Source organism: Gallinula chloropus (genome assembly GCF_964237585.1).
Source record: "Gallinula chloropus genome assembly, chromosome: 8".
Lineage (NCBI taxonomy): Eukaryota > Metazoa > Chordata > Aves > Gruiformes > Rallidae > Gallinula > Gallinula chloropus.
The window spans coordinates 4,483,931-4,496,501 of record NC_140093.1 but is presented as its reverse complement, the minus strand read 5'-3'; the positions used below and the strand labels follow the sequence as shown (position 1 = coordinate 4,496,501).

The 12,571-nt window shown below is 49.3% G+C and overlaps 1 protein-coding gene across 1 annotated transcript; it reads right to left on the bottom strand.

The window, feature by feature from the left end:
- Nucleotides 1-3,798: 3,798 nt before the first annotated feature.
- Nucleotides 3,799-8,146, bottom strand: NEU2 (neuraminidase 2). The gene is made up of 3 exons (XM_084267617.1): nucleotides 8,015-8,146; nucleotides 6,542-6,746; nucleotides 3,799-4,866 (listed from the first exon to the last, which is right to left on the bottom strand). Exons 2-3 carry the CDS (start codon nucleotides 6,740-6,742, stop codon nucleotides 3,928-3,930), a joined length of 1,140 nt encoding a protein of 379 aa, XP_084123743.1. The 5' UTR covers nucleotides 6,743-6,746; nucleotides 8,015-8,146; the 3' UTR covers nucleotides 3,799-3,927.
- Between the last annotated feature and the right edge of the window lie 4,425 nt (nucleotides 8,147-12,571).

Sequence of the window (12,571 nt, the reverse complement as noted above, 5' to 3'; positions counted from 1 at the left end):
TGCTGAGAAGAGTGTCTGCACATGGGAAAGGGACTGTGCAGCTCCCCTAACATGGCCATAGTGTGCTGACACCCTGACCTGCACCAGTTCCTCAGGACTTCTGGTACTTGCAGCTGCTTCTCTGGAGCACAGCTGCAGCAAGAAGCAGAACCGCTCTGAATGTCAAACCGCTGCTGGATCTTGCAGGGCTCTCCATGCCGTATGCCAGGGCAGAGTGGACAGAGCTGCTGCACAACATGAGTTTTGCTGGAATGAGACTGTGTTTGGAGAGCTTCTCCTGCTCTACAGCAAGTTAACACATGGGAACAGAGTTAACAAGCCCTGGTTAGACATCTGAGACTGCTTAGCTGGATCTTTAACGCTGAACTCCTATCTGTCCCACCACCAGCTTCAGTTCTGAGCAGGCTGCTGCTGTTCCCTTCGAATGTGTGATTCCCCTGCCCAGCCACACACAATTCCCAGACCTGGAGACATAAACAAGAGGATGGGAACCAAAGGCATGTGACAGTCCTGGCCGTAAGGCTGGTTTCTGGGAGTTTGTCATGCTTCAAAAAGAAAGCACAGTACAGCTCCAGCTGCCCAAAAGGTGAATCCCAACCCCTGAGCATAACCAGCTCCTGATCCCTGATGGCTCATTTGTGGCACTGCCTGCAGAGGAAATGGTGCCTGTTTGACTTCTCGTGGCACTGGCAGCTCTGCAGTGCTGCAGAAAGACAGGCCCAGGCTGAGGAAGGGGCTGGAGAGCAAACCTTATGAGGACCAGATGAGGGAACTGGGGTGTTCAGCCTGGAGATGAGGAGGCTGAGAGGGGACCTTATTGCTGCCTACAATTACCTGACAGGAGAGCGTAGAGAGGTGGGTGTTGGTCTCTTTGCCCAAGCAACAGGTGACAGGATTAGAGGGAATTGGCTTAAGCTGCTCCAGGGCAGGGTCAGATCAGATTTTAGGAAAAAGTTCTTCACTGAAAGGGTAATGGGCCATTGAACAGGCTGCCCAGGGATGGGGTTGAGTCACCAACCCTGGGTGTATTTAAAAGACGGGTAGATGCTCAGGGATATGGGTTAGAGGAGGGTGGGTATGGTTGGACTCAATAATCTTAAAGGTCTTTCCCAATCTGGTGTTTCTGTGCCTGCATATCCTGAACTACCTGATTCCCAGAGGACAGCAGTAACTTCTGTCCCACACAGAGACAAGAGGCTGCTCCGCAGCAGGTACTTACACCACTCATTTTCTTCCCATTCATGCCTGTGTCAGAGAAGGCTGGCGAGTAGATCTGAGGAAGAAAAGATTTGAGAAGTTATCTGGAGGGGGAGTGCAGTAGTTAGCCTACACCAGAAACATGGCAGGTGATACTACAGCTGTAGCCAGAACAGGCCTAAGGTTTCCAAAAAAAAAAAAAAGGATGCACTTAGAATAGGCTATGCTGCCATCCCACAGTTGGGACAGAACACTGTGTAAGAGCTACCATCGTAAAACAAAAGATTAATGGCTACATCTGCAAGAAAAATCCAACCCAGACTCAACAGAAGGTTTTAGGTAACTGCAGTGGCAGTATTTCATTTAAACTTGAGAGAATGAGGCCATGGGCAAAGAATTGGGACATGTTTTGGTGTTGGATAATCAAAAATTGCAGCCCTGGCAGTCAATGGACAAAGCAAACGTTTTTTTTTTTCCCCCCAAGCTGTCTCTCAGACATTGCAACAGACACTTCATCTGAGCTGGTTTGTTACAAACACCAGGTCATACTGTGCCAACCGGCTGTGAACTCATCAGCCTGTCCAGGACCAGTAGATAAATAACATCTATAGCATCATTCCAGACACAGACTGTTCACCCAAACCCTCCAGGTATATCCAGCCTGTGCAGGGGGTCAGCAAGGGGGCATTGCCAGGCTTGGTCAGATGAAGAGATCTCAGAGGTGCGTTCTCATGTCACGAAACAGAAACCCTTCATGGAATGCCTGATGAGGGAAGTTGAGTCTACAGGACAGCAGTTGGCTTTGCTGGCCTGACCACAACATTCCCTCATTAGGCACCAGTAACAGGCTGTTGGCCAAAAAGGTGTGTTTATACTCTGGCCTACACCTAAAGAGCACGTGAGCTCCAACCACAAAGCAGGGGTTAGCTGAGCTGCTCTGTGCTACTCCAGCCCAGCACGTTACAGACCTGCTGCTTCGGAAAGGCTCAACAAATCACAGGTGTATTTGTGAAGGCCATGAGACCCCTTCACCCCTTTAGTTCTTGCAGCCTCCAGGCACCCTAAAACAAACCTAAAAAGCATGAGGAAAACCAGGGCCCCTTCTTGCACCGCCCCTAAAAGCTATCAGCAATGAAAGGCAGGGGTGGGGATGCTGAGTGAGCAGAGACTTGTAGACCAATGACAAAGGAGCCCACAGGACCTGCTGGAGCTCCCCAAAGGGGATGTGTTCTCAGAACACTCTGGAAAGCAAGTGTTTTTCTTCCCCAGTAGAGCAAAACAAACACACTCTCCTTGGAGCCACTCCACACGTGCACCCGCTGGGAGTTCGGCACACGCACAGACTGGTTCCTAGAGCGGGATTTTGTCCAGAGGCATGGGCAAAGCTCCCCTAGCTCCATCTGCTCTGACGTGTCTCCTTCGGTACACACTCATGCCTGGTCACTCCCCTTTGTCTGCTCACTGCGTGATGCCTTATGCCAGATCGCCCCGTAGCCTCAGAATAGTCTTTTCTCTCACCCAAACTGGGGCTGGCTCCTTCCAAAACCTGCTGGGGGGGGGTGGAAGTAAAACAATTCTCTATCTACACTGGAAAGCCTTCCCAGCTCAGTGCTCCTGTGCTGCTCTGGGCTCGGTCACGTCCCCCCCACCTCTGACACCTGCACCTCTGCCATTTGCCTGAGGTGGGGTGATGTTATGTGCTTGACACGGTGCCTCACACGCCAGTAATTCTCTGCAACAAGAGCAGCCACGCTGGCGAGACGTCGGGCTGTCAGCGATAAGAGTGGCTGCTGCACAGAGATGCTGGTGGTAGAAAGACCAGCGAGTATTTCCCCTCCCGACTATAAATTGGGAGCTCCCTCTGCAGCCCTGTCCTGATCCTGCAGGTCAGTGCAGCAGGCACAGTGCCACTTGCCCTGTCCCCAGGCGTGGGGGGGGGGAAAGAACCCTCAGGTCCCGCATGGGTCCCCCAGTCACTGCCTGGGGAGAGGGAGTGGCACAGGAGGCTGTGGTTTCCTCACACATGAGAGACCGCAGCTTCGTGGCGCGGTGGAAGGAAAAGGGCAAGAAAGTGAGAACATACAGCATGGGAGGAAAGGAGAAGGCTTAGTGAGACACAAGTCCCTGGAGGGGCCAAGGACTCAGCAAGGCAACCCCAAACTCACTGCAGAAGCATGCAGAGAACATCCCCAGGTCACAGCATCCCACAGCCTTGCTGAAATGAGAAGCCACTGAGCCCTGGAAGCTGGAGCTGCCTGCAAGAAGGAGCAGTACTGAACCAGAGCCAGAGCAGGTGTCTGAAGAAGATAACTGCAGGTACAGGGCAGTAAGCCCAGCGCTCACTCTAGCACTTTCCCCACAACTAAATACAGCTCAGCATAAAGTTACACCCCTCTGGGTGCAGGCAGTCAGCATGCACGTCCCTGTGAAGCCTGTCAGAGACCTCAAGGCAAGAGGCCCCATGAAAAGGTCATGCTTGTTTTGAGCATGTGATGTTGAAGATGGCAGCCAAAGGGAACGGTGAGAAGGGGTGACAGAAAACAAAACCAAACATGTTTGGCATTAGTACATTTAATAGACTTTGTAATCTACAGATGCCACAAGCCAGAGGCAAACTGAGGGCACAGGGGGAGCACTAAACCCCCTTTTGCTGGAAGATGAGAAGGGACAGCACAAAGAAGTATCAGCAAAAGGGGTTTTCAGAGGGATGCTGATGGAAAGGCTCCAGAGTCAGAGCTCTGATGGAAAGGCTTGCTTCAAAGTGAACATTACAAAGATTATCTCTTCATATTGTTGGCGGGTCCCATGCTCAAAGAGGCAGGAGAACATGGGAGAGCCGTCTGGACCAACCCCCATGTACTGCAGATCTGAGTAAGCACACCAGCCCTTGAAGAGGATGCTTGGTTTTGTCCAGTCTGCTGGATTTAAAGGGCTTTTGTTGAGGTAAATTCCCAAATCTCTTCGACCCCTTGGGTCTGTAGGATGAGTGTAGAGCAACCAGCTATCTTGGCACCTGGCATGAGAGGGAGGTGGGAAGGCGGTCACACTCCCATGACAGCCCGAGGGAGGCTCTACCAGCGTTTCAACCCGCCGGCCTCGCTCGAAGTCCACCCCGTGGTTGTAGCTGACAGCCTGAATCCTGGCTCCCCTGCTGCTCCTTGCATTGCAGTAGACGACCTTCCTGCCACAGGTGTGCACCTCCGCTACCTGGCACTCCACTGCGCTCTCCCCCCCCACGAAATGCCCCATCTCCCATGTCTTCCCGTGGTCAGAGCTGATGAAGCAGAAGGCGTGAGGCGTGGGATGCTTCTTGGGATCCAAGATACGATAGGCATAGGCTGGAATCACAAGGCTCCGGGCCTCGTTCAGCAACTGTAACCCATGACCTGGCCCCACTGCAAAAGTGGCCCAATTCCTGTACTCGGTGCCAATGGTACCCTCAGTGATATCCCGGACAGCGCTCCAGGTGCGGCCCTGGTCCATGCTAGTGACGTAGCAGAGACGCACCAGGTTGATCTTTGTCCTGAGCTGATGCTGCTCAGAGATCTTTCCTGGGACGGCTATGAAGAACAGGATCAGTTTCCCTGAGACTTCATCGTAAACAGGACAGGGGTTCATAGATCGGTGGTCTTCCAGCTGGGCGCTGAGGATGGTCTCTATGCTACTCCACTGCCAGGGCGGTGTGAAGGGAGACAAGAATGAAACACAGTTACAAAGAGATCCACTTTACAGTGTGAGGGGGCCTGGTAAAAGTTCCAGAAGAGCATGAGAAGAAGAGAAGAGAAGCACGTTAGTGGGCAGAGCAAAATAAAAGGGAACACAATGTCCTGGCATGGCCAAACGTTGGATGATACAGTGCACACGCACTTCACCGCGCAGGAGAGGGATGTCCCTTTTGATTCCTGCTCACTGAGGAGCCACTAGCTCTGAATCTCAGTGCAGCTGGTCTCTGATGACACTGTTTTAAAGACTACAGTAGCTGAGTTTTCTGAAATTCTCCCCAATATGTATGACACACAGTGGCAAAAGTGAACCAGTACAGGCACAAAGCCCTGTCAGTGCTTCTTCTCAAGTCAGCTAGATAACCGAGCCCCTTTCAAACACCTCAGATGCTGACAGTTCCTTTCCATTCAGACTCCTATTGCTCCACTCTGATCTACATGTGAACGGGCCCCCCCCAGCCTACACTGAGACACCTTTCCCAGAGATGAGTGCATGGCTTTACAAACACCAGTGTGGAAATGTGGACCACAAGTTGTCCGATGCAGCAAATAGGTCACAGAGCAGGTATAACTACCCTGCAAGCCCTGCCCTTCGTTCAATGAATGGTGCGTAACACAACCACATCCCTCACCCTAGCAAAGCAATTAGAAAATTATCCCTACATAGAGTTACTGGTTTGGTAAAGGAAGCAGTATTTTCCAGTAAGATTATACTAATGAGGTTTTTCTACCCTGATTACACTTTTTGGTCGTGTCTTGCCTTTTCTATTCAACCAGAATTAACTTTTTTGGAATATTTAATATTTCCATTTTAAGGAACTCCAGCGAGTGAGGACAAATGACTAAGCTTAGGGCAACTTGAGCCCTATTTAACTGAATTACAGGGGCTTACACAGGATGTTACCTGCATGGTATGACACTGCAGGTGTGCTCAAGTGGCTGCTTCTCCTAGGCAGACTCCAGCTCTTAAGAACCTCTAATCTAAGACAACTAGTCACCAATGAAGGACTGGAATAGAAAAATACGATGACTTTTTTTCCTCAACCCCCCCCTCCCCAAGACATTAATGCATTTGCAAATGTAAAAAAAATGATTATAAATAGAGTATCCACCACCCCCAGTCACCCAGCAAGATAACTGTTAATAATAACTGGGGAATTAATAAGGTAGCCAATTCACTGGCACAGACAAACCAGACGACACACTTTTGCGTGGGAAGACTAGCTGTTCTCAATTGGGTTTTAAACCAGAAATTAGTCCTAAGAAGATGAATTAAAGTGAAATAGTCACCGATTACTAATTCACTCCTCCTTGTCCCTGCACCACTCCCCATTTCTTCATCTCCTCCACATCGTCGCTGTTGCAACAGGAGTTCTGTCCCACCTCTCCCTGCTTCCCCAGCTCTGCTATGATGCATCAAAGCCATCCCCAGAAAATGGGCCGCACCTGCCCCGCTTTAGTCCTCCCAACAGCTGCCCAGCCAAGGGGTTGAATCCTACTAGTTATGACACATGACAGCAGCTGCCCTCTCCCCACAGCAAGAGGGGAAACACAACTCATCTGGGGACAGGGCAGTAGTACGTGGGCGGGCAGTGCATCCCATTCTCTCCCCACAGCGGTACCTGGACGTGGTGCGTGGCTGGGTCGTACACGCCTCTGCGCATGGCGAGGAGCTTGGCGTGTTCATCCACCACATCCTCCCGCTCCTCGGCGAAGGCCAGGATGATGCTGAAACGCGGTAGGTAGAGCAGGGCTGGAATCCGATAGCTCCAGGTGCCATTCCGGAACAAGGGCTCTTGCTCCAAGACAGGGACCGCAGCCATGGTGCTGTGGGGAGAGGAGAGAACACACTGGATTTCAGCCCACCCTCAGCCCCGCCGGAGGTGAGGGGGCAGGTTCCACTGCGCTTTGCCCTCCCTGCTCGCTGGAACCTGTCCTGCACTGAAACAGCATTTCTGCTACTTGCAGCTTTGTCTTGTCCTTCTCCACGGAGAGCCCACATGTTGCATCCTAGCTGGCAAGACAGGCTTACCACAGGAACAGGCTGGCTGATCTCACTGGAGTGACGTAGGGAAAGCTCACTAAATGAATTACTGAAGGAGCTGTCTAGGGTTTGCTTTTTGTTGTTTGGGGTTTTTTTTAATTCAATTCACAGGCTGGGATTGTTGTGGGTTTGCTTTGTAATTCAGAAGATTGTTGATAGTCAAGCACAATAGTATTTTTCATCAGAAGACCATTACTGTCTTTGCTGATGGCATTTCCAAAACCCAGCACAGAACTTCTGCTTTGCCAAAGCTGAGTTAAAATCCCGTAGGAATGACACACCGAGGCAACCCCTGACCCCAGCTGTGCCCTTGTTTGAGGATGGTGGCAAGCACTGAGCATGAAAAGAGAACATCCCACCTCCTGTAAGATTAAAGAACAGTCTGAATGGTGTCCCACCACATCAGGTGGGATTTCTGGTCAGGCAAAAATCTTGTGATCTGTACAGTGACTTAAAAGCAGTATTAGGAAGGTAAACACGAGGGGGCATTTAGGGAAGCTGCTGGTGTGTAACTTCTCTGTGTTATGCCCCCACGTTGTCTCTCTTCCTCTCCTCAGGCCCACTTAGTCCTCTGACCTCTTGCACCAAGCCTCTCCTGTGAGCTCGTTTACCCTGGTAAAAACCCACTGGCTCAAGGGAATTATGTCTGGGCAGAGAGAAGAAAAAAAAGAAAAAAACAAAGGGAAGAAAAAAGAAGGAAAAAAAAACAAAGGGAAGAAAAAAGAAGGAAAAAAAAAGGAAATAATTTGAAAAAAAAAAGAAAAAGGAAAGAAAAAAAAAGCAAAGAGGGGAAAAAAAAAAAAAAAAGAGAAGAGAAAATTATTTCTGACACGATGCACCAAAACCTGAAGGTCTGAATATCCTCTGCTCAGCAAGAGAGGGGAGGGGAAAAATATTTAAGAAAAAACTCAAGCCTTAGATCTCTGACGCATTGAGTGGGTAGGATGGCAGGGAGAAGATGACAATACACTATGAGTAAGAAATTCAAATGCCTCCTACCTCAGCTGAGACAAGACTCGCTGCGCTCTTCGTTGAGGATTCTCCTATTTACCTAAATCTTGGAAAGCGGGAGAGCGGCTATTGGCCATGTATCAGAGGCTTTTGAAGGCTGTCTTGGTAACTCAGGACCAGATGGAGGCACACTGAAGACTGGTTATGCAGCTGCAGAGTGCATGTATCTACCTGGAGAACAGTTTCCACTGTTCCAATTAAAAGAGAACAAAGAATTACATCAGTCAGCTTAACTAACATAGTCTGTTTCAACCAGTTCTGAATTTTTACAGTGCTGATCATTGAGTTGGGAAGATGAACGTGGCTTGTCTGTGCCGTCCTCAGGCAAGACCATCACGTTACGCTCTATCCAGATCCATAGCTAGGCAGTGAGCGTTCAGGCATTCCTTGCTTTCACCTTCCAGGTGCTATAAATATCAGTGAGCTTTCTGAACTCCCAGCACTCAGCAGAAGGGGCTGAACTGCTCTGCTTCAGCTAACGCCATCTCTGCAGGCACCAGCGAGCCACAGCCCCACTGCTGCTGCTGCTCAGATGCAGAGCCACAGGGACCAGAGGCCTGTCTCCAAAGGGTGGCTGCTCACTCACTGTCACTGCCAACCACTGCTCTGTTGAAGGCTGATCAGAGTCTGATCACAGCTATCCATGCAACAAAATGCAGAGGATAGGAAGATCTTCCTGGAGCAGATAACTGTGCTGTTCACTACTTACCAGCAAGGATCTGGCTATTTATATAGCCCACAGTCGTGGCTGTGTTCTCATGCCTCCTGAAACAGAAGCTCACTCCAGTGCTTCCAGACTATTTAAAGGGAGATTATTTAGAGGGAGATTAGTCAGCCTGTCTAGTGTAGCACAGGTTTCCTAGCATTCCTGCTCGTGATGCCATTCTGGTATTGCAATCCTGCTTCAGGGCAGGGCAAGAAGGAGGCCAATTAAAAATAAAAAACAAACAAAGGAAGAAATAGAGCAGAGAGAGCTGGGCTGCCCCACAAAGCCCCCAGTGCAAAGCCAAGAGACCAAGGGAGGCCACACTGCAGCCGCATCGCTCCCGTGTGAGCCCATCATCGGCAGACATCTCTAGCCATGCTCTGAGCCCCTCCAGGAGATGTGCAGAGTGGGTGTCACAACACTTCATCTCTTGTTGCCACATGGGGATTGAGGGAAGGTGGGATGTTAAAAGGGAATAGCTGCCATAGAAACAAGCCTGAGGTTCCTGGACACAGCACCCGCAGCTATAATCGAGGAAAATACTAGAACCAAGTGGCTCTTCCACCTATCCAGAAGCCAAGCAGGGGTGTGTGTGAGTGTGTATACACAGATACACAGGTTTGTATACAGACTCCCTACATGCAGTGTGGGTATTATGTCTGCATGCATATGTATACACACACACACACTGGGCACCCATCTGCAGAGAAACTCTAAAGTCGGGATTCAGCGTCTTCTACCTTCTCCCTCATGGAGCCTCAAGCAGAGATTGAGTCACAACAGTTCCACACAGACTCACAAAACACAGAATCTTTAAATACACTTAAAGTCCTTAACATATATTAAAAAAAAAAAAAAGCACTGCTTTAGTTACTTCTCCAGCCAACTGAAGAGAGATTATTTTTCTCTTGACCTCTGCCCATTTTCAAAGGCAAAAAAGAGCTGTACACAAACCAACAACAATTCCTCGGACCCCTATCGATTCAGTCTCCTTGGAGGGAAAAGTTAGCTGTTGCTTTGTGAAGCAAAGAGGCAAGGAAGGGGAAGTGGAGTTGATACAGTAATTTTTTTCCTAGGACAAAAAGAGGTAGCTGGTAACATCTTCCCAGATGACAGAGATGCTAGTGAGGAGATGGGGGAATTCATCATGTAGCCGTCAAGCCAGTGCTCCCTTCCGTGCTCTGGCATTTACTGGAGTTTTGGATTTATTTCTGAGGGTTATCCTTGTGAATGTCCTGTTCAGGGAGACAGATGTTTGCCAGCAGCTCCTGTCCAAGGCAACAGGGAAGCAGCTGCACTGAAAAACAGTACCACACCTCCAGACAGAGCTAGGCATACAGGGAGGAAGATAGGCACAGTGAAAACATATATGAGAAAGGGGAGGTTACATTGGAGGAAACCCTTACTCATAGTTTGTAAGTTGTACAGCTGTAATGATTTCCAAAGCAGAGGCTGCTGCCAGCACACCTGAAGAGCCAAAAAAATAACAATTGTCAACAAATGACCTGCTGATGGATCTGATGCCTGGAAGGAGCCCAAGTTGCAGTAAGGGACAAACGCTGGTGGATGCCAGGAGAGGGTACCTGTTCCTTCCACTCCTGTCCTTCGAGGCAGCTCACAGGGACTCTAGAGCAGGATGAGCCCTTGCATGTTTGTTTGCCTTACCCCTCTCCAAGAAAAGTGACTAAAAGGGATAGCATTTCCCCTGGCCTCAGCATCTGCAAAACCTGTCCTTAACAGGTTCAGATCCAAGCTGAAATGGCAGTATGTAATTAAAAGCAAACGAGCAGAAATGAAGTAATATACTGGGCTGCATCCTGTGGCCCCTGTCGAGAGTGCTCTGGGCAAGAGACAGCTTGTTCTTGGAGGAATTCAGCTGCATCCCAAACAAGAACTCAGCAAGGGTTTGGAGGGAAACAACAACAACAAAAGCCCAGAAGAGTCACGTTCAAAACCCAACTGAAATTCTGTTTTTTTCAGAGCAAACATAAGAATCCAGGTCCAGTCACTCACTACTCAACACCCCACCTGGGCTTACAGCCTTTTCCAGTCTTATAAAAGCCAGCTACGTGCTATGCTGAAATACATCTCTTGTTCTGCTTACAGACAGCATTTCCATTGGGATACTGCAGAGAGGGGGCACTTCCTTAGCCCTTCAGCAACTGCAACAAGAGACCTGGCTTGCTGCTGGAACACTTGTCACACAGTGTGTTTTTCTGTGTGAGCTTTTCCTCCCAGCTGAACATCACGACTGTGCCTGTTCCTGCCCAAGCCCAGCACCAGAGCACTCCATCTCCACCCTTCTTATGCCCCCAGACCAGATCCCACACTAAATCCAGGCTACAGGATTTCTTAACGAGCAGCCCACATTTATTTAGTCCAGTAAATTGCACTCAGTGTAAAGCCAGAGAGTTATCAGTCCCACAATACATTTTAAACAAACTAAACCATCCAGAAGTCAAAACTGGCAAAACACAAAACTGGAATTTGGATTGCTAATTGGATTGCTTTTGAGCCACTCTAGAAACAGAAAGTTTTTCTTGTGACAGAAACTTTATACCACACTCACAAGGGGAATTTCAGCCTCCCCAGCACACGCTTTCCTAAATAATCAATCAAGTTCTGCTTTTTAAATGCTGTGGCTCAGTCTGGCAGCAGCTCCTCTGCCTTAGAGCACAGGGTTTCTTAGCACTAGAGAGGAATTACATGAAGCAGCAGTATTTTTTCTTAGCATGTGTCTGGTGGAGGAATACACAAACTGCACTCCTACTTAAGCCTAGGAAATGTCGTAGTTATCTTTTCAGTCCCCAGAAACATCCAATGTAACAAAAAAATTTAGAAAAAAAAAGAAAAGACAAGAAAAAGAAATACCTCTTTCACTCTGTCTTCTGGAAGTCACAGCAAAGGGAGGAGAAAAAAAAAACCCAAACAAAACACTCCTGTTGGATTAGATAAAAGGGAGGCTCACCACACTTACTAACTGGATTCCAACCTGCAAAATTATTTATGTTGGCAGCAACGTCGGCCGTCTCAGGTCCCCAAGAAAAGCCAGCAGCCAGCGTGTGTACACGAGCTGACATTAAATAACAAACCTGTTTTGCATATAAGGGGAGGTTCTGTGTGAGCTGGACAAGCACTAGGCAGAGACTTTTAAATTAACATAGTAATTAGACAGCATATTTCTACCTGCATGGACTGACAGCGCTGCAGAAGAGCTGTTGTTTCTAATGGTTACGTGGTTCAGCGCGCTGTTGTGTGTCTTGGTCCTCTTGTCCCCTTGGGCTGAGGAGGGAAAAGCTCCTCTGGTCCCAGCATGCAGACTCCCAGCGCTTCCCCTCCAAGTGCTCCTGAGCTCTGGGAAAGTTTGCCAGAAGAACCCAGAAAATGGTTATAACCACAGTGCTGTAATGATCTGACATGTTCCTTATAGGAACATGCATAGGAAGTTCCGCACCAACATGCGGAAGAACTTTTTCACAGTGAGGGTGAGGGAGCCCTGGGACAGGCTGCCCAGGGAGGTGGTGGAGTCGCCTTCACTGGAGATATTCAAGACCCCTCTGGATGCCTATCTGAGTGATATGTCCTAGGGAGCTGCTTTGGCAGGGGGGTTGGACCCGATGATATCTCAAGGCCCCTTCCAACCCCTACAATTCTATGATTCTATGATTCCTCTGCCGGGTCCACACAAGCCATCAGCCTGCTGCTTCTGGGTGAAGCAATGGGTTAACCACAGCGCCCCCAGGCAGTGGTACAGGAGAAACATGGTGCTGCGTGCAGATGCAGCTCCCAGCAGCCTCTCTGGAGGGGCCACCAAGGGCCAAACCACCCCAGCAGCTGCAGCCAGGGAGCTAATGAGGAGAGGGGGGCAGAGGAACAGAGAGGCAAGTATGA